This window comes from Peromyscus maniculatus, chromosome 5 (genome assembly GCF_049852395.1).
Source record: "Peromyscus maniculatus bairdii isolate BWxNUB_F1_BW_parent chromosome 5, HU_Pman_BW_mat_3.1, whole genome shotgun sequence".
Taxonomy (NCBI): domain Eukaryota; kingdom Metazoa; phylum Chordata; class Mammalia; order Rodentia; family Cricetidae; genus Peromyscus; species Peromyscus maniculatus.
The window spans coordinates 78,195,487-78,218,629 of record NC_134856.1 but is presented as its reverse complement, the minus strand read 5'-3'; the positions used below and the strand labels follow the sequence as shown (position 1 = coordinate 78,218,629).

General features: G+C 43.0%; 1 protein-coding gene across 1 annotated transcript in view; it reads right to left on the bottom strand.

The window, feature by feature from the left end:
• Positions 1-7,332: 7,332 nt before the first annotated feature.
• Rsu1 (Ras suppressor protein 1) overlaps positions 7,333-23,143 on the bottom strand; it is a 189,578-nt gene continuing 173,767 nt past the window's right edge. Inside the window, exon 9 of the mRNA XM_006985930.4 lies at positions 7,333-7,945. Coding sequence (XP_006985992.1) covers positions 7,843-7,945 — 103 coding nt within the window. The 3' untranslated portion in view covers positions 7,333-7,842. The remainder of the gene's footprint in view (positions 7,946-23,143) is intronic.

Below are 23,143 nucleotides of genomic sequence, written 5' to 3'. Positions count from 1 at the left end.
CTGTTGACGTGAGGCACAATTGCTCCTGGCTGCACCAATTGATCCCGAGAGAATGTTGGGCTTCTAAGACATTTCCATTTGGAAGTTTGTCTTTTTGGCACAAAATGGCCTACGGGGCAAAGAACTGCCCTTGCCTTGATGGCTGACAGTACAAATGCAATGCTGTCCTTTCTGGACAAGCGGGACACAAGGAAAGCGACCACTGTACTCTGCCAAGACAGGGTAAGATGGTCTTTCAGAAATCCTGCTTCTGAAAATGGTCTGTCAGATACTCTAGGCCTGTAGCCAATTTGTATGCACCAACAATGCTGAGAAACATTAGGTGACTGTCCAGGCTGCCAGCTGTCTTGGTCTACTCTTGCAAGACTCCCGAAGTTGCTTGCATCCGTCTACCATTTCTCAAGTACCATTATGTTCCTTCTCAGGTCTTTGATGGGATTGAAGACTAGCAGTTATAGTTACAACTTAGTATATATAATATCTTAGATAGAACATATTAAGTATTAGATTCAGGTTCTTTAGGATAGGACACCTTTGAATGATCTTTATAACATGCCGTTTACCTATGCTCTATACTTCTCTGGATTTTAGAATGTGTTTCTTGCTTGATATTGTTTGCATTGGTTGTAGTTACATCTTATCTAGGTCATTATCCCTCATTATTTCTGGACAATATTTGATAACCATTCCTTTGTATATAGTCTTGTATTAGTTTAGAACCTTCTTATTTAGACAAAAAGGGGGAGATGTAGTGGGTAGTCATTCCAGCTTGGATCTGGAAGCTCCAACCCCCATTGAGACTCTGGCAACTGTCACGCCTACGAGGCGGGGCGAGGGGAGGTGCTGGAAACCTGAGAGCTGGATGGGCAAGCGCTCGCTCGGGGCGCGCTCTCTGCGCCTGGACCCTGGATGGTGGAGATAGATTGTGCAGAGCTCCAGAGAACACCGCTGGATTGCTAGACGCCTTCCCCAGACCCCCGCGACCTATCCATTCTTTCATTTGTAAGTCATCCACTAAATAAATCTTCCTTTTAACTACGTGGAGTGGCCCTTATAATATTCCCCAATAGGGGTGTTTTGGTATTATAGCATCTATCTATCTATCTATCTATCTATCTATCTATCTATCTATCTATCTATCTATCTATCTATCTATCTATCATCTATCTATCTATCTATCTATCTATCTATCTATCTATCTATCTATCTATCTATCTATCTATCATCTACCCATCCATCTATTCATCATCTATCTACCCAATCTTGCTCCATCTTTCTTTCTCATTTCCTGACTGCCACAGATTGAACAGCATTGCTTTCTATGTTGTTTTGCCTCTCTATATCTCAGAAACAACAGAGCCAACTGAAAAGGCATAAGCCTCTGCAAGTGTGAGCCATAATAAATCATTCTTGTAAATTGCTTTCTCTTGGGCATTCTGTGCCAGCAAAGAAAGACTGACCAACAGTCAACATAACTATGTTCCCTGGGAAGTTTCTAGAAAAAGATCCTTCCTTGCTTTTTCAAGCTGAGGATGCTGCTTAGCTGTCTTAGGTTTGTAGCATCATCACTCCAGGTTCTGCCTTCACTGTCACATGACCATCTTTCCTGTGTCCCTGTCATCACAGATTTCTTGTGACGATCCCAGTCATTAGTTCTGGTTTATTTTAAATCCAGTAGGAACTCATGCCCCTTATGTGATTATATATGCAAAGACTGTTTCCAAATAAAGCCACATGCTCAAGTGCTAGGTGAACTTGATATCTTGTGGGGTAGGGATTAATACTTGCTCAAGGCAAGTGAAATGTAACCAAGAAAAGCCAAAGCCTGCACCCATCCAAACGTCTCCAGCCACACTGATGCTGACTTCCTCTGTAGGTTCTTCCATCCAGCGGATCCCAGTGTCTTCCTCTTTGTGCTTTCTCATGCCTGCAATGGAGACAACTACTCTTCCAGACTATCAGGTCTTACACAACAGTTCTGTCATTGAAACCTACTCGATGATGCACCTTGACCCACACCACCGTCAAACCTGGAAGAGCTGAATGGTTAAGTAATTTGGAATCCAAGGCCAAGTCTTCAGGTAAAGCCTCCCTCAGTCCCAGCCTTGGCCTCACTGCTGCATTGTGAACTGTGATTCAAAGTAGCTCTTTGTTAAAACTGAAATGCAGCAAGCCGCCCACACAAGCAATGGGACCGGGGCTGAGTGTTGCAGGCAGGCATATTCTGGGTGGTACTCTGGAGGAGTTATGAATGGATTGTGCTCCCCACCCCTACTTGCAGCTGTTAGTCATGGTAACACTTTCTTCCTGGGCTGAAACAAGTTGGTTTTGCTGACAACATCTGTGTACAGAATGTGCCAGTTTCAGAGTGTGTGGAATAGTAGTGTCAGTACGGGGCCTCCAGATTGGTAAATTGGCCTGCGAGTCTGAAAATAAGAATGATTGAGGAGTGTGTGTGTGTGTGTGTGTGTGTGTGTGTGTGTGTGTGTGTGTGTGTGTGTTGGGGTTGGGGGAGGGGCGAGGACAATTCTCAGCCTCCAGGGACAGTGTACTGTCAAAGATGTAATTTACAGCTTACTCTGTTGTTACTGGGGGAACTGACACATTGCCTAGTGCTTGATGGTATGCCATTCCAGTCCAAGGCCTTTTCTAATACCACTTCATTTGGACCTGACCTTGATTCCTTAATTCACTCTCAGAGTTTTGGTATATATATACCTTTTTAGACATGTCAGATTCTTCAGAAGGCCTTTAAACATCCCATAAGACATGGCCACTACAGTGATAACACAAGTGTAAATGCTTAGAAGGAATAGGATACTAAAAATAGCCAGTGGAAACAGCATTTATTCAGGCAGTAATATTTGAAGTATAACAAGCTTAAAGGATTATGCTCCATATGAGGATGCTATGATGGGTATATGGATATGATGGGTTCTCTTCTACTTCTCTGGTTGAACCTCTAAAAACAGTTTTCTAAGTGGTCTGATCATTCAAAGCTAGGAAATGATCCCCAAAGCCACTTTGCATGTTTTAGGAGTTTCAATCCCTTTAGGCGTATTATGCTTCCTTAATGGGGTATTACTGGAAATCGTACATTTCTGGATGAAGAGATAGCAAAGATTCTCTGCAGTGAGGTTTGTTTGCTTTGGTCACTATACCACATAGCCAATAGAGACATGCTGCCATTTAACCAACATGAGCAAAGACACTAGAAACCAAAGGCCCAACATTGATAGATGGGATTGGATCATGAATCAATATCATGGATGTCAACATGCACGGACCTGGATGAGATAATAAAATAAACATTTCAGGATTTCAAAAGCAGATACTCCAAGTAGTAGGATGTACTGCCCATGGGAGACCCAAGAACAGTGGTTCTCAATTGGTGGGTCGTGACCCCCCAAGGGTTACATATCAGATATCCTATATATCACATATTTGCATTAGAATCATAACAGCAACAAAATTACAGTTATGAAGTAGCAACAAAAATAACTTTATGGTCTGGGGTCACTACAACATGAGGAACTGTATTAAAGGGTCTCAGCATTAAGAAGGTTGAGAGCCACTGTCCAAGAAGCTTGGCTGGCATTGGAGGGGCAATATGGGCTTTGAAAGCACAGGTACTTATGAGCCAAAGACCCTTCCACTACATCCCCCTCCGCCACTTGCTAGCTGTATACTCTTGAGAGAAGTTCCTTAATTTTTCTGAGGTCACATTACCTACCACTGGTCATGAATATACAGTGAGAATGAAAGAAAACTTGCCAGGAAAATGTCTGATAGATGAAAGGCCCTCAACAAATGAGTGACATTATTCCTAACAGAAAAGAGGAAAACAGCAATGACAATAAGTCCCAATGTTTATTACATATGAGATAAGCATGACTAAGAGTTAATGTCACGATGTACTTGTATTCAGTCTTGATAGAAATGTGACATTCCTAAAGAGCAGAGAAATTTTCTGAAATGTTACTGATGGGGACTATCCCCATATATGAAATATAACATATTGTGTATGTAGTATGGGAAACCTATGTACATAAATAATTAAAACCTAATTTTAGGTCATAAAAATGCTTACTAGCAAAAGTGCTATGGATAACTGTGTGGCATAAATAGTTGGCAGTTGATTTCAGAGCTAATTTTTATTTGTTCAAAGGCTACCTTTTACACTGTGATTTTGTTGTTGTTATCTAGATAGTGGGTAGACATAGAGTACAAGAAGATGTGGGGGCTGGAGAGCTAGCTCACTAGTTAAGGGTGCTGGCTGCTCTTTCAGAGGATGAGGGTTCAGTGCTCAGTACCCACCATGGGAGATTCACAACCATCTGTAATTCTAGCTCCAAGAGGTCTGATTCTGGTGTCTGTGGGCACCTGTAGATATATGCACCTGTATGCATACACATACATAAATAATAAAAGAAATATTTTTTAAAAAGATGTAGAAATCCATTTTGGTAACAAAAATGCTAACATGACATTTTATTTTATGCTTTAAATTTAAATATTTATTTTATTTTCTAGACTATGTTATATACAATAATATACCAATTTCATTCTGAAAAGAATATGCATTTGATGTTTTTGATTACAAGTTACATGGTCATTATAGAAATCTAGAAGCATAGAGTCAGGCTTAAAAAAATAAAATGAGAAAAGGAATCTTAATTCACAACACAGGGATAATTTATTAATCCCTTCAACGTAGTTTTATATGCACATAGTACAAACACTACTTTAAAAAATAAAATAAAATCAGGATCATCTTTTCGTAGTTTAAAGTTCTTTGTGCTATTTAACCAGCTGGTATAACTAGATATTCCCCCACTGTCCTTGGAAGTTGTTCAGTAACGGTGAATACTTTGCAATTCTTCCATTGGGTCAGCTGGCTGTCCCTACATTTAACCATGGATACCATGCTACCAGGGCAATCGTCAAACGCAGCTCTTTATACCTCTGACAGTGCCTTCAGGATAAATCCTTGGAAGGAAAAATTCTTGCTCTGAAGTACATAATTTAGGGCTTTCCTATGTGTATTATTAAAGTGCTACACCCAACCTTGAGGGAAATTTATATCCCCTGTGGCAGTATATACGAATGTTTACCTCACATTACTCCTCTAACATTTAATGCCCACCTCAAAAATATTTGCTTATTTCTCATTGTTATACATTGCTTATTTTTGATTTCTTTTTTTTTATTGCCAGTGAGTTTTTGCCTTTTTACATCTTCATGCTTTGGGGGGATATTGCCTTCTAACAAATTTAAATGTTTTGCCCATATTCCTATCTAGAGAGCTCATCTTTTGAAAGAGAAATTTCTTATAACTTTCACATTGCTGTTTTTATTAATACTTTGCTGCTAATTTAATTGTCAGTGACATCTTTCAACCAATAGTGATGACATTGTTCTTCCTTCTACAATTTCACAAGCTTTAAAATAATAATTAAAAAAAATTCATGGTGAGGCAAACTCTGTTCCTGTAAACATCATCATCTGGAGCCTGGAGCAGGGGATGGTAGCAGGGGCTTCCCCTTCCCATGGGTTATGGTTCCCAGGGCTTGAACTGTTTGGGGGGCACCCAGGCAGGGGGATCGGGATCTGTCCCTGGTGCATAGGCAAGCTTCTGGAACCCGGTGCCTGTGGTGTGACACCTTGCACAGCCTTGTTGCAGTGGGAAGGGGCTTGGACCTGCCTAGGCTCAGTGTGCCGGGCTCTGCTGACTCCCCATGGGAGACCTCAATTTGGGGGATGTGGGGATGCGGGGTGGCTTGGGAAAGAGGGCTGGGAGATGGGAGGAGGGAGGAGGGGGGAATCTGTGGATAGTATGTGGAGTGAATAGAAAATTTCTTAATAAAGAAAAATGAAAGAAAAAAATTAAAAAAAGAAAATATTCAACATGTAGGTTGACTAGCAATTTGCATCTTACTTAAAATGTTGCATATATATATATGTATATATACATATATATATATATATATGCACATACATGCAATACAGATACATAAATACAAAAAAAAATTGGCAATGCAGTGTCCTCAGCTGAGATAAGATATACATGAGCCAATGAATTCAAGGGCTTTTGCTCTGACTCTGGCTCACTTAGCTGGGAAATGGATGGCAAATACAGCAAGGGAAAGAGTTAGGTCCTGTAGATGAACAATCTTATTAAATAAGAAACACAGAGCCGATTGCAGAGTTAAAAGCCCAAGAGGTCAGAGCAATAGCTAAGAGCTAAAAACCTTACCCTTCACTGCCGCTGCTGTCCTCCTCAGCAAGAGTGCTACTTCCTCTGTCTCTGTCTTCTTATAGACTTTCTGTTCTGCCTTCTCATTGGTTGTAAACCCAACCACATGACCTCCTCATCACTGCCCATCTACACAGACCTCCAGATCTTCTATGGTTGGTATTGAGATTAAAGGCGTGTATCCATGCTGGTGGTATCCTTGAACACACAGAGATCTGCCTGTCATGTGATTGGGATTAAGGGCATGTGCTACCACTGCCAGACTTCTGCTATGGCTTGCTATTAACTCTGACCCCCAGGCAACTTTATTTATTAACATACAAATAAAATCACATTTCAGTACAAATAAAATATCACCATAAGGTCCTTCTCCCACAGCCCAGTGAGAGAGCATTTCATCTTACCTGTCTTTGTTGTGAGGTCTCCAGGTGCTCCCAAAAAACTTGTGTTTGGGTTTGTTTTCATCTACACACACACACACACACACACACACACACACACACACACACACACACCCCACCGCTGGTGAGAAGGAAGACTGCCTGCTGCAGATGTTCAACAACTGGCCCTGCAGTGACTCTGCCTGCCACGGTGGTCTCCATATCGGGTGTGGTACACACTGTGCACATGTGTACAACTTCGTGGACATCAGTGTCCTAGGAGAATGCTTCCATGTGAACAGATCCTCTCCAGTCACAAACACACACACCTGAGTTTTCCTTTCTCTTGTTTCACAGCCCTGGCACTGGCAAAAGCCACAGTTTCGTTTGGCGAAAGGATGCTGCTTTCCAAAAGCTCCTGGCAGAAACTCCTAGAGATTTGTTTTTCTCCTCCTTCCTAATTTAGAAACAGTCTTCAAAGGAAAAGAAAAGAGAAAAAAAAAAGCCTGACAAATTGATGTGAGAGGAAAGTAACAATGATTTAATGTTTTATTTCCTTAATGGTAAGGTCCATAGATTATCATCTGTAAAATTAGATGAGGTAAATTTTTTTTTGGGTGGGGGAAGGGAGTAATAAAAAATGTGTATACCCCAATACTAGGCTACTTTTTATTTTAGTCAAGAAGAAACGTGAGATATAAATTCAAGATTTTATTAAAATCATTTTCGAGTTAAATGAACATAATAGCTTGGCGGTGAAGGAAGATTTTTTTAATAAGGCACAATAATGAGTTATGCGAATAAACAGAAAGAATGAGAAGTGTTAAAAGTGTTAACTGTGACATTTAAGTGGTTACATGATTTTAATTATTCTTTTGACAATAAGCAGCCCGGTGACGTTTATTCAAGGAGCTGAAACCTGTGCCTACCTTGGAATTTGCAGGAGAATGAGAGCTTTGTTTCCTGCCTTTGGCAATTTTTAGGAAACAAATGGGAATGGATTTAAGACTTTATAAAAATGTACCACCTACCACAAGAATTTCAAAAGTGCAGAGGTGAGGTTGTACTCAAGCAGTGGGAGGAGAGACGGAAAAGACTTTTCTTTTCTTTTTAAAGTAGGCACAAGCACACAGTATTTATCTGTGAGACAGAGCAAGGAAGGCCAGAAGAGTTAGTGAGGAGGCCAGAGCCCAGAGTGTCTGTTCCTCATTTGTTCTTGGCTGCTAGGGGCTTCCGGCTGATCTTTTTGGATTTGTCGTTATTCTTCTTTGGGGGTTCTGGGTTCGCTTGCATGTGTCTGCCGTAGAGGCTACAGAGAGAGAGAGAGAGAGGGTAAAGTCATAAGCTTTGTTCACTCGTTTCTTTAGGAAGAACTTTAAATATTCAGCCACCAGATATATATGACAAGCCAAAAATTGTTGTTTACTCTGCCTCATCCACTCTGAGAATTTATGATTTTACACATACCTGTACAGACATGCATGTATGTGCATACACCCTGTGCTACAGTTTTCTCTCATAGACTAGGTTCTTGGTATTTCACACTTCCTGGACAGGGTGCAGGAAGAGGAAGAGATCTTCAGGACTGTGAACACAGGTCATATTCATTAAGCCCTTCCAGAGCAGTGTTCCAAAGATTGTGAGTGCTTATGTCTACAGGGACAATGGACTCATTGAACTGGAGGGACAGAGTAGCCATGTCATGAGGAGTGAGTACCAAGGCTTGGCCTGAAGGCCCAGGGGCCGGTTAATGTGACAAAGAGCAATGGTGCTGGGGATCACACTAGCTGCTCCCGTGTGATTGATAGCATGGGGATGGCCACCACACATCAATGCCACATTAATAAGTACCGCTGATTAAATGTTGACAAAGTGCCCCACAATTACAGTGGATGCATCCATTGCCGAAAGAATTTAACTGAGCGGCAGATAGTAATGAATCCATAATTTATGAGTAATTCTGATTAAACAAAATTAAAGCCACCCTAGAATAAATAGAGCTCAGCCTTAACTCCCCTTGTTAATATAACTGTGTCTTCCAGAGAGTTCCATGCCCTCGGTATCTCGAGAGGAAAGGCCTGGCCTCGGTTATAGTGGCACCTGCTATTTTCTAATGGAATGAGAGTCAGCCAAGAGACTCACCTCTCTGCGTAAGGAGCCACTGCTTCTAATGCCTACTCAAAGGATCACATCTACTCTTTTAAGGGTTTGTTTGTGTATATATATACTGATTGACTTACTGTACACTGCTGAGGATGAGTCCAGAGTCACAATCATTCTAGACAAGTGCTTGACCACTGGGCGATACTCCCAACCCCTTCTCCCAGTTTTGATACTAACACTATATGGCTACACACAGGGATGAACACAAAGATGCTCTTGATTGGCATGGACACTACGGCTGAGGAGCTGAGGGGAGGACCCAGCAAATGGAGTCGCCCCCTTGGTAGGTGGCAAGCCAGGTACTGGTGTTTTAGTAGGTAACGTTATGCTCTCTCTTCTGCAGGCTCCCAGGTGTCAGTGTTGAGGCTGGTTGTTCCAACAGTGGTGATGGAGAGGTCTGTCCTCACAGAGCTGGGAGTTCAGCGGTTGCAGCTCGTAAGAGATGGACCCCAGAGCCGGGTGCGGGGACTGCTCTGCAGTTAAAAGGGACAGCCATTCTCTTGTGTCAAGAAGGCAACATACGTCTGTACAGGTTACAAGGGAGCCTGCAGATAGGCTTAAGCGCTGTAGCAATTAGGAGCTTAGAGAGCATTGTACTAACATAATGGTCAGAGCGGCCTGGACACCTGGGGTTCTGTAGCCCAGAAAGAACTAATGGTTTTTCACGGTGCACAAAGCAAGTCCACTTTAGTGCTGTCACCCGATTCCCATGCCGTCAATATCTCTGCCTATGTATTTCCTCTTCTGAATCTTTCCCAGAGATAATAAACAGAACGGACGCTGAGCTAAAGAAGGCTAGCCATCCTACTCCTCATCTTAATTTGCACATTTGGAAACATACTTTTCTACCAAACAACCTGTGCGATCTCTTTACCCAAAGCCACATACCCCATGTTCAGGGGCTCCAGGTTCCCCTGGCTGCCTCTCATCTCATGAGGTCCTCTGGCATGGCACAGAGCCAAGATCTGACTTTGTCCTGTGCATCCACAAGGACACCCCAATCTCAGGATCATCTGTTACACTGCTTTCTTATACTTTCCCTCTGTTTTACAATCTCTTATCGCCACAAAGGAAAAAGAAATACACATGCTCAAACTCAGACAACATCAGACTTGATGGATTAGAAAAACCAACAGAAACAAGACAGTTCATTCATATGTCTTCTGGTGTGAATGTAAAATGCCCTCACAGGCTGTGTTTGAGCCCTTGATCCTTAAACAATGGCACAGTTTTTTTTGGGGGGGGGGCATGTCTACAGAACTATTGAGACATGGGACCTAGCTGGAAGATGTAGGCCATTGGGAAGAGGTCTTTAGAATTATATCCAAGGTTAGCTTCTGGTCCCACTTTGCTTCATTATCATCAAAGGGTGATCCAAGCCATGCCACAAGCTTTCAATGCTGTACCTACATCACGATGGCTTGGTATCTCCTGAAATCAAGAGACAAAATAAATCCTCCTCCTTTAAACTGTGCCTATCAGGCATTCTGTCATAGCAGTGAGAAAGGATAACTAAGATAACGTGGAAACTCAAAACTACTTCAGCATTAGCAAAGGCATATCAACAACCAGAGGTGATGGAAGGTTAAGAGAGCTCAGGTCTGACAAGGGATTTGAAGGCATGGACCTGAATGGAGTGAGCTGCATGGGCAAGCAGGAGGTTCCCAGAAAAGTCGGTTCTGAAGGAGATGCAAATGTCACATGGCACTCAGCAAGGCTCTCCTTCCTTTAGAGAAAGAGCAGGAATGTTCCAGTGTTTTAATTGCTGCCTTTTATACTCCGATTGCACTGCGTGTGCCTGGCCTTCCTGGAGCTTCAAGGTAGCTCACTACAAAGGGCTCAGCAGTCACTGCAGATGTTTCAGTCGGAGTTTTGACCCTCAATCAGTGTTGACTCTGAGCAAATGACCAGCAGTTTTCACATCCATCCACCCTTTGCCATGCCTCAGTTCCTTCACCTGTAAGTGACTTTCCTTACAGGGTAGCTGTAGGCTGGGCACCATGGAAAATCTATTGGAAGTAGGCAGAGAACACTGTGAAAACTGGGGCTTATGATGTGGCATTCTACCCAGAGTGATTAAATAGAGATAATTACATGATTACCTTATTTCATTAGGGTTTTTTTCTCTCAAAAATACCATGCTATCTTCTATCAATGACAATGCTCTAAACACTCTAGAAGAAAGGTTTTAATTCTCTTTGAAGAAAGCAACCATGGCTGAATTAAATGCATTGCCCCACTTCCTCAGTGAGTCACTGAAGGGCTGGATGATGCCTCTGTCCCCTGTGTGAGCCTTTAATTCCTCCAGCTATGTGGGCAGATGAGAGTCAGCCTTATCCTGAGCAGCTATCCCCACTGAGAGATGAGGCTGTGGCAGGGCAGTAATGATATATATCTCAGGGTCCAAATTCTTGGGTACCATTCTTGGCTGTACCACTTATTGCCCAGGGGGACCTCCATTTGCTAAGTGTGGCAGACAGAACATTGGCCTGCACAGATGACTACATTGTAATCCTTCCCTTAGGACCTCTATGGCCTTGTAGAATCCAGCCTCCCTCACTTGTCCTGCTCCTTCCCACTTCTGCACCCAAGCAGACCCCGGCCACCCCTCAGCCCGGAGCACTATGTCAATTCCATGACCTCTGTGAAGCACCCCATAGCACCCAGGACTGTAGGTGCCTAGAGAAGAGAGCCAGCTATCTGTGTACCCATCTCTCAATTCTGTATGGCATTCAGTTTCAAATGCTACATGGCCTTGGGAATATCACTAAGTGACCACAGTCTGATGCTCTCATCTACAAGACAAAGATGAAATTTCTCTGTCACCTTGGAGGGCTCCAGGAAAGATGGAGCTAGACATACAGAAATGATCCTGTCCATGTTGGCACATGATGGATGCTCTAATGGCTATCGCCACCTTTAATATCTCACAAAACTCATGACTCAGGCTACCTACCCCGCCCCCCCCCCACTGCTTCTACACCAGAAGTATGGCCTGGAACCTATGTTGTGACCACGTGTCCTTGGGTCCTGCCTCTTGAAAGGACTCCAGCAGGCATCGCCACCTGGCTGTATCAATTTGACAGTGCTGACAGGAGAGAATCTGGCTCAAGATTACTATGAGGTTACAGTCACTAGCAGCCAAAGTGCTCAAGCAAGCTGGAAAATGGGGCAGTGGGAGTTATACCTTTTGCAAAGAGTCCTAGAAAATCTCACTTCTGAAATCTAAGGTTTGCAGAAGATAAATGAAAGATGGTTAATGAGTTCAAAAAACAACCCACCACATTGAAGGACACGCAAAAGTGACAGGAAAGGACCCATTACTCTCAGGAGCCTGATGCAGACCAAGTCAATTTCAAAGGTACCATCGGCCTGTGGATGCACTTAGAACTACCGTGCTTAGGATCACAAGGCCCTCCATCCTTATCTGTGAGGACAGAGTGAAAGGAGTAGACCATGCCCTGAGCTACCAGCAGAAGATGCCCATGAGGACCTTCTCCAGGGGAACCATTAGGAAAAGATGCTGCAGACTGCTCTTGCCACCAGGAATCTCCCTTTAAAAGCAGCTTTATTGAAGTGTGTTATCAAAGCAGTTGTACACAGACCACACCAAGTCTAGGAAACTGAAAACTACTACCTGTTAGTAGGTAAGACATAATAACAAAATGTTCCAGCCTATCATATCAGAATAGATTTTGCAATCAGTATTTTTATTAGGCATTATGAGATGTGCAGTTTTCCATTATTGATGTATGAGTTCTAGTGGATAGGGATACTTTCAGTCTTAGACAAACCCATATATTTTCTTGCAGTCTTCTGCTGTGAACATCTCATTTCTTGAGTGGTGCCAATATGAAGACTACTACAGACTACCTCACTCCTCCTTCTTTGTCCTGGAATCCCCTGAATGTCTCTCTGGAGATCTCTTCTGTCCCATGTCACTGCCTTTATTTCTTTGTATCCTCTTCCACAGAAAGATCATCTAATTTTACAACTCCAATGACTACATCAAAGCTTTCCAAGTCACTGGCCTCTTCAATCTACCTGGAGAAGCAGCTACAAAATGTAACAAAGCAGGCGAGCTTCTCCAAAGAGCCTCCTCCAAGGAATTCTAGCAACATCCTGGAAACTGAATCTAGAAGGCAGTCAAGATTGACATGAACTCATTAAGGTATTGGGGGGAAAGTTGGGGCTGGGAAGATGGCTCTGTAGTTAAAGAGTACTTTTGGGATAAACATGAGTATAGAAATTCAGATCTCCAGAACCCATGTAAAGGTGGCCTTACTGTAATTCCAGTGGTTAAAACGAGGCGGCAGCAGATCCCTAGACCGGTTGTATTATATTTTGAACGCACTCTTGATAATACAGCTTGCTTTGAGTCAGAGGGTGGAACTAGCCAATAGCTGACCAATTAACCATAGAGGTTTTGGAGGACTGAGGACAGACAGGGCAGGAAGTAGTAAGGTGGGATTGAGAGAGGATCTCAGCCATTTCAGATAGAAGAAAGGAGGAGATAGAGGGTCACTGATGGCTGCTGCACCACTTCTCTGATCATTCAGGTTCTTACCCTGATATCTGACTGATTATTTTTTATTGATAAAGAATAATTACAGAAGTGCTTCACAGAACAAGCTGGCTAACTAGACTAGGTGAAATACAGATGTCTGAGTTCAATGGAGAGAACCCATCTCAGTAAATGAGGAGGACGACAAAGGAAAACATTCAGTGTTAACCTTGCATCTCTATGTACAAGGATACATACATGTGCCCACACACATGGACACCCACGCATACACACGTACAAATATAAAAGAGAAAAAAATGCTAAGTCAGTTTGAGGCCTGATACCAGTGCTTTAGCAGCTATCATTCATTTAGGTCTCTGTGCTTTTTTGCTGTGGCTGATCTGTGTTACTACGGCCCAGAATGCTGGCCTGGGTCCTGCCTACAAGTCAGCTTTCAGTCTTATTTTGAGCCTTATCCCCAGCCTTCACCCCTATTCTGCCTCCAGAAAGCACTGCAGGATTGACACGGCTCTCACCATTAAGTCCTGGCTGACACAGTGACTCCCGCCCTTGGCTCATTATTTCAAGGCATCAGCAGAATGCCTTGATGACGCTGGGTTCACTGTACGGCGGCTTCCATGTGCTCATTGTGTGGTGTCACGGCTGCCCAGTGAAGTAGGTCCCACCGCTATCCTTATCCAAATGAGAAAGCTGGCACTTTCCAACGTCAGGCTTGGGTCAACCCAGACAGTTACTCCAGGGTTCAAACCTGACTAAGTTATCTTGTCTTACACCATTCCAGATTCTCCAGTCTGGTTTTCTTAATAAGAGGACCATGTTTTCTTCTTGTGAGTGGGGAATGCAAACTTCACTTCTTTTGTATTCTGTATACTCAAGGCACACTGGAAACACATTGTGTGCCATGTAAATATTGTGTTTCGGAATGCCAGGTATATGCGAGGTGCAATATGCTGCTCTGAAGTCGTTTGCTTGTGTCATATGCCTCCCTACTGTTGTTTTGGATGTTTCCATGGAAAGTCCGTATACAGACCAAGAAAAGAACCAATTTTAAAACCTAAGTAGATGGCCAGCAAAAAATAATGAGAAGTAATTTTGCTTGTAATCTGTAATCTGATGGTAGGGTGCTAAATTTAACATCACTGCAAATAAATTTGTGGACACAGTGTGAAGCCTGGATTATTAATAAGCATTTGCAGGATCTTTATTTATCCCATCTAGCAGCTATGAGGGGCTGGTGACAGAATCTTAGCACATAAATTGCTGAGCCCTGAAGAAAAAACATATAACTATTCTCCTATTCCTAAGAGAAGTCTCATTAATTCAAAATGCTGATTTTTTTGTTTTTTGAGATGCTTCCACACAATTTCACCAGCAGCAATATGGGTCTTTCCCATCTTCCCCATCATTTCTTCCAATATTCACTGCTCTCGATACAGTGTAAAAGGAATGTACAAACACACATGAGTAAGCAGCATCTACACAAACAGCCCAAAGAAATATGTAGCTGCTTGACCACAGATGTGAGGCCATGCCCAAACACAATATATACTAGAGGGCAGAATTGAAAACATTCCATACATTCCAGCCTCACTCTCTGACCCACTGGAGGGGAGAAGAGTGGATTCTGGAAAGAGCAAAACCAACAATAGCATGTACAAAAGATGCTCATTAAACTTCATCATCCTGTCTACTCTAATGATGCTTTCACTTAATAAAAATTCCCCAAGCAGTCGAAAGGATATTAGGCAAAGTCTTTGGTTATGTATCAGAGGTCCAAGCTGTCACCAACAAGCATGCAGTTCAGGAGGTATGCTCCCTGGGGAAGGAGCAGAAACAGCTTTCACGGAATACATGCAGAGAAAAATCAATAGCTGCAACTTGCTCCGCTGCTTAAGCATTTAAGAAAATAGGTAATCCTTTTAAATTAAACTGCAAAGTGCTAAATGTTGCAATTTCCAAACTGAACTTAGAGGTGAAAGGAAAGAAGCCAAGGACACTGGGAAGTTTCCCAAACAGGATCCTTCTCTGATAGACACTATCCCTGGAGAGATTCCTCTCCGCCCCCGACCCAGGGTAATTGACTCATTTAGAAATTATTCTTTAAATTCACTACTATGAAATCCAAATAACTTGAGTCTGGATTTAAAAGTTAAATAGTAATTTTCCAAAGAGATTTTGGAACAGGGATAACTAGGTACTAATCAAATAAAAGGCCATAAGCTACTGTGACATTTTGTACCTATTTTACAAATCACCTTAAACTTCACATTCTGCCAACACAAAATTACCAAGTATATGAAGAGACTATGAGAGCTGGGATAGCTGGACCAATACCGAGGCACTATCCTAAAACCTAAATATATGGGAAATAAGATCGTTCTTTGTTTGTTAAATGACAAATCAACATGAAATGAATCAAAGCAGGAATGTGACGAGTCATCCGAAATAGCACCAGCCTAGCTCCTAAGCCAGTGAGCCAGTGACCATAACACACACTCACAGAGATGGAAAGAGATCCTGTCCTCAAAAGCAGTGGTCATCAAAGGAAAAAGTGGGTTCAATGTCGGGGGGACGGGGATGGGACTCTGCACCTCCAGAGAAAGGCAGCAGAGACCAGCAAGCTGTACTCTGTCCACATCCAAGACGGATGCTACATCTATAGTAAAGCAGAGGTGTCAAGCACATTGAGTGTTACTCTTGTCCTGTACACATGGACTCATGCCTGCAGGTCCAGGTCCTAGTCAGTTCCCCATCATTTGTCTTAGTCAGGGTTACTATTGCTGTGACGAAACACCATGACCAAAGACAACTTGGGAAGGAAAGGATTTATTTTGCTCACGGTTCCATATCACAGTTCATCATCAAAAGCAGTGAGGAAAGGCTTTTGCAGGATGGGAATCTGGAGGCAGAAGCAGAGGCAATAGCATGGAGGGGTGCTGCTTACTAGCTTGCTCCTCATAGCTTGCTCAGCCTGCTTTCTTAGAGAACCCAGGACCACCAGATGGTACCACCCACCATGGTCTGAGCCCTCCCCCAAAGAGCACTAATTAAGAAAATCCCATACAGCCAGATCTTATGGAGGCATTTCCTCAATGGAGGCTTGATCCTCTCTGATGACTCTAGCTTGTGCCAAGTTGACATAGAGCTAGGCAGTACAACTTCCCTCCTTGCTTCCATCCCAGGTTCTTGCAGCCTCTCCCCTGGTCCTTACTATCCTCCTGTCTGGAGTTCTTCTCAAGTTCTCCCCTAGAAGGCACCATCACTATACTCTCCGACAGACGAAGAAACAGAGGTGCTGGAAGCTCAAGTACTTTGATGAGAATATAGTCAACTCTGGGGATGCTGTTGGCTCTGAGGGGGGTCATGTGACTCAGTGCAGCCTAAGCCTGTCAGGGTGTCTTGTCACCTTGGCTAAACTAAGTAGATGATAAATGAGCATGGGGTCCATGACAGCAAGCAAGAGAAACAGGCCGAGTGTCTGAGCCGTTGGGGGAGGAAATGTCCTTTTTCTTTGTGTTTACTTGAGAACGAGGAGAATCCAGATTTGCACCCCACGCTGGCCTAGTTGATAGGGGACTGCCTAGGAGAAAAATTGGCATAGACAAAGCAGAACTGAAACACAGAGAGATATTGGGCCCAGTGATATTAATTGAGACCATAGACCATGACGTGCCTGAAACCCACTAGCTGCTTTTACTATAAGATCACCTTTTCCTCTTGGACTTGGTGTTCCTTGCCATTAAAGGACAGCTGAGTGCTGACACTGTCACTCTGTGCTACTTCAAGTATGATTTCCCCAGCCAGGTCTTCTTGAACAACCTTTTTATTGATGACATAAGCCTTCCTCTTACTGTGTATCACAATAATGTTATGCTGTTTATATGATTTCTATTGCTTCTTGCCTCACCAAACAGAGGAATAATTCTTATAGGGTAGGAACCTGTCTGTCTTCTTTAGTCTCCCTATACCTGGCTATGATGGTCAATCCTTATTGTCCACTTGACTGATTTAGACTCAATAGGAGACAGCTCTTAGCAGAGAGGTTTAACTGAGTGGGAAAAGACCATGTTAATGTGGGATGGCACCATCTCATGGGCTGGGGTCTTGGACTGGACAAAAAGGGGGAAAAAGACAAAGGCAGGTCAGTGCCAGAATTCTCTTTGCTTCCTGATCCATAGAGATGTGAACAGAGTGGACATGATGCCATGTCCAATGCTGTATTATTTTTTCCTTCGGCATTCAAGGAATTTGGTGAGATAAAGCACTTCTACTTACAAATTGCAAAGATAAAACCAAGAGCAAAACTAGACAACAAAACAACTTTAGTAATTAAGACCAGACTGTCTTTGGCTACAGACTGTCTATGGTGGTTTATCCACAAGGCTGCCACCCAGGGGACTTCAAGCAAAAGTAGGAAGAGGCAGCTGGTACCTTCTGCCCTGTCTCTGTCAAAGCTAGGTTCTTTCTGTAAGCTGTGTGTTCTGGGATGTGGTCACTGGCATCTCTGAAACAGGGCAAATCAAGTCAATTTTTGCTTCTCCATCCAAGGTCCCAACTTTTGAACACTAGCTGGTGATATAAAGATATCATCAGCAGGGCATGATTCAAGCTCTTGGTGGACAAGGGGTTCTATCAGGAGTAGGAAGAAATAGAGAGGTACTAGGGTCAAGGCACCAATTGTAACAAGAATGATGAAGATATGACAGCTTAAAAAGTGAATCTTCAGATTGCACCTTCCTTTTAGTCTTGATTTCTACATTTTGAGTTTAAGGGAAGAAGCACCCTCAAAAGGAAGTTTATAAGATACTTCCTGCCTTGATCTCCTTAGAAGATTGTTTATTGTGTATTTTTCTATTTTTGTTTTTACATCAGATTTTTAAGAATCTCTGAGAAACTTAAAGTCTATAGAAGAAAAAAGGCAAAAATCCAGGAAGATGTTTACAGTCTAGGTTGGCTGTGCACCAAGATCTGAAATGAATCCCAGGCACCAGCAAGGAACCTGTGAGCAGACCCAGGGAAACACTTTGAGGAGGGGCTGATTCTTAGGACTTGGTTTTTTGTGTCTGATGCCCCCAACAGGCAAAAACTGTGGCTGTGGGTGGGCAGGAAAGAGCTGGAACTTGTCACAACAGCCCCTTGCATCCAAGAATCTCAAGTGTTTCATCTAAGAATCTCACCCACAAAACACCCCTGGAAGGTGTTAGAACATTCTATGTGCAGATGGTGAATGTGAGGTGGAGTAAAAGTGTGAGGTGGAGATGCCAGAGGCATAGGGGGTGTGGAGGCTTCTCCCAGCTCAGTACGATGGCACGGGACAGAAGAGCTCAAAAGAAACACACACAGAGGAGGAACATGCAAATGGAACAATCCACATTTGGGAACAGTCAACTCTAGTTGTAGAGGGTCTATAAGACATAAGGTAGCTCCTATAGAACAAGACAAGACATCATAGTCAAGTTTCACGGGAGAAGAAAGGCTTTAGATGATACTGGACACAAACATCAAATCTGTTGTGGACATCAAAGCTCACTATTTTTTTAATTTCTGTTTCTTGATGAAGTATTTTCTCCAGAAACGTCAAACCTAAAGAAACAACATCAAACAAAACCCCAAACCTGAAAATTAAAAGAAAGGTAAGATCCAAGATTTGCCTGTGTAGATTACCCATACAGGTTTTGTCCCTCATTCCTGTGACAATTGGTGGCTTGTGCCCCCAAAGTATGTATGTTGCTTCTCTGTCTGTCTATGTGTCTGTCTAATCTTGACAAGGAGTGCTCTCTTAGGAGGTCACTTTTCATTGAGTGTGTGTGTGTGTGTGTGTGTGTGTGTGTGTGTGTGTATGATATAGAGGTGTATACAACCATGCTCATGCATGTGATATGCACATGGAGAGGCCAGAGAATAATCTTGGGTATTGTTATTTCAGGAGTCATCTACCTTGACCTTTTATTCTTTGAAACAGGATTTCTCATTAGGATCTATGGATCAGCAATTAGGCTAGACTGGTTGGCCAGTGAGAATGAGAATCTTCCCATTTCTGCCTCCCCAGCACTGGGATTACAAGTGCTTGCCATTCTGGCTGGCTTTTTATGTGGATGCTGAGGACTAAACTCAGGTTCTCCTGCTTGTGTGGCAAGATCTTTGACAACTGACCCTATACCCTCAGCCCCAATGTGTAAATGTACAACATGCTGCATTCAATTGCTCATTGGACTCTGGTTTGAAGCAGAGAAGCCTAGATACACTTAGTGCACAGTATGCTTTGAGAGAGAAGAAACCAGGGGATATGACATTTTCTTCCATGCTCTGCATTTGTATGGAAGCTAATTAACAGCAAACCCAAATAAGTTATTCTGCAAGTCATCTATAATTCCTGGTAACTGGGTAACTTCGGACAAGTCACTCAACCTCTCTGAGAGGTCTTTCTCATCTGTAGACTACGGTTGAGATTAACAGTACAGACATCATGGGGCTGTTGTGAGGATGAAATCACACCAAGTACCGAGTATTTAGCAGACACTAAACAGGTACTAAAAAATCCAGGCTGCTGAACACTATCCTCGCACTGAGGTTGTCCATTCTAAACTTGGGTGAGACCACAGAATTGCAAAATGCCTTATGTTCGTCTGCACAAAGTTTTACACAAAACACAGTTTCTTTCCAGAGAGATATTTTAAAAGATGCTGTATTATGTATGCTTGAGGAAAATAGGAAATGGTGGAGAATACACAGAAGGTCCTTGGAAATAAAACGCCCGACAAGTTCAGTCACTCTTTGAGGCGGGCCTTCACTGAGTATGACATAATCACCCTAGTCAGTGCGGAAAGCACTAAGGGAGTCCTCAATGCCGCAGGCTCTGTCCAGGGTTCTGAATGGGCAGCACTCCAGCACTAATTGAAAACACGAGGAGGGGACTGGATACATCTTTAGCCCTCATCTTGCTCCAGCTCTCCCATTCACAGGCTAAGCTGTTCTGGAATCTATTCAGATGGGACCTACATTATGTAAGAGTCAATAATCTTTATGGTAACTCTGCAGTGAAAGTGTCATTTGTTGTAATGAACACTGATCATAAGTTAAGCCCCCAGCTACTCTCTCTGTTATTTTTCATTATACTGTTCCTTGCTCTGTTATATTTCAGGAGTACTGAGGGAATTTATCCAACTCTGTGTGCTAGTCAGCTCTTCGTTACGCAGATTACATTCTGCTAGGATGCAGTGCAGCAATTTGCAAACACACCGATTCCTAAGGAAATGCATCAGACACTGGTTATGTGTTCTCCTCTGCTGGTGCCAGCAGGCAGTCTTCCCTCTTCTCTTCTCTCCTGGCTATTTGTCCCCTTAATTTGCCATTTTCCTCTCTATTTATCTCCCACCCCATTCACAGTACAGTTCTCCAGGCCCAAATCTGAGAGTATTAACAATGCATTACTGTTTTTTTTTTTTCCTAGCAGTAATAACTCTTTGTTCAATTCAGCAACAAGAATAACGTTTCCAGAAGCACCATTGCCTCTCCTATAGCTCACACTTGCGAACACCACTCTGTGCTTACATTACAGGCCTCCCCTTCTGGCTGCTTGAAAAGATACTAACTCTAAAAGGCACATCAGCAAAGTAAAGCTGGAATGCTTCTATTCCTTCTTCTTCTTTTTTGAAAAGCCAATTTGAAAAATTCATTTGTTCCTTGTATATTAGGCATGACAGTAGAATTTCCATATGCTTCTCTGCTTTGTGCTCTTGTAGCTGCATGTAGGTAGGCTGTGATTCCCCAGAGGACCACATCACTGCCATGGATTAGAGATCACTGGCAAACACAAAGGCATGGAGCCCTCATGGATTCAGGCCAAGCACCAGCTCTCTGACTATAAACACCAGCAGTCTCTATTGCTGAGTGCGTCTGGAGCTTCAGCCCATCATCACCATACACCAAGTATGGTTAGTTTTCATAGGACTGCTAGCTTTGACCCTGCCAGCCAGGGTGCTAGAGAAGGATCTAAAATATTAAGAATAAGAAAATAGCACCTAGAGGCATCAAAGATCTTGCCACTCCATCATGGACAACTTTTTAATGGCAGACTTGGCTGGCAATGCCCCTTTTATGAAATCTCACTCAATGAACTGAAATGCACACAGGCAAGCATGCTGCAGGAGTACCACATTCTTCTTACTATGCTTTCCTACTGAGACACGTGACAGAGGAACTGAGCAGAAACTTTTATTATCATATCTGCATCTCTTTACAAACAGCCTGAACAGCCTCACTCCCGGGACAGATGCATCCTGTCAGCACACAGACTTCCCTGGAGAAGAGTAGAAGAGTGTTTCTGTGCTTAATTCCTTTTCCGCAGAGACCACTGAATAGATACTGTTCTAGGCTGCTGCTGCTGATGATATGAGGGCAGTGCAATTCTTTAAACTCTAAAATTAAAAGAAGGGGCTGGCAGGATGACTTAGGACCAACAACCTAACTTTGACCCCAGAATCCACAAGGTGGAAGGAGAGAACTGACTTCTACCAGTTGTCCCCTTAGCCACACACACTCAGTGTAATTGTTAAAAATAAACACCACAGATCCACTAATTTCAAGGCTTCTTCTCTGAATGAAACTTTGTGGCTACACCCAGGCAAGTCAGAACTATGACATTCGGTCTGCACCATCAGCTTTCCAAAGCCTTAAGGTCTGGAAGTTCATAGTTAGATAGTTCAGTTGTAGAAAGGACAGCTTCAGAAGTTTTGATCTAAAAGACTAAGAGTGAGGGCAAGAGACAGTTCATACACGTACACATTGGTATAGCCCAAATAAAAGCTGCTACTCAGTAAGAACAGATACAGGAAACCCAAAACGACACCAGCAGAGGTTAAGGAAAGAAACATACAAAACTCAGCTTCCCAGGATGAACCTAAGTCTTTAAAGGATAAGCCTTCCTAAGTGAGCTTGTCCTAGGCTCAAGGCTAAAGGATCCTTGATGAGAGCACTTTGAGATACTTTACAAGGGATGGTATGAGGACGCAAGCAAGTCTTTGAAGGTACATGGAGAGCTGCCGGTTTCTAGACTGAGAACACTGCAGGAGATGACCAGGGCACACTAGTGGGTGGCTTAAGAGATCTGAAGATTTACAGATACAATTCAACACACTGGGCGACCAGGTATAAAACTGCTAGATAACTGCACATTAGATTACATATCCAGCTTCAAGCACTGTGATCATAAACACTCTATATACAGAAAGGGGGCAGGGTAAAAAAAGGAAGTTACAACTTCGTCCTCACACAATTCCTCTTCAGTTACTAGGGATTCCAAAAACTAGAATTCAATGTATCTCGATACATCAATGTCAACAGAGACTTAGGGCTTGGTGGTGTGGAGAGAGGTTTTGAGGTACCTCATAGTACATTTTGAGGTACCTCATAGTACTTGCTCTAGGAACCATTGTATTATCAAGCTGAGTGATCCTGGAAGGTGTGCACATACCCTGAATCCCCTCTTACCCACTGCCCTGACGAGGTGCTAGGAAGCTGCAGCAGGGTGTGTGCTTATGTGCGACTACATATGCCTATGTGTGAGCAGTGTCATGAGTACCGGTCGAGAGACTGAAGACCTCAACTGACATCCCAATATGCTCCATTATGTCCATTCTTGGCCCCGCTAGTTGAATGTTTCCATTCACCTCTTCTGCAGACTGATGGGTAGCCCTCAACTCCGGAGAAAAAGACACCCTCCCATTGCTTATGCCAGGATTTATTAATATAAAATTGGGGAAGAGTCCCAGCATCCCACTAGCTGTCTACACAGCTGAAAACAATGTCCTGACTACTTGG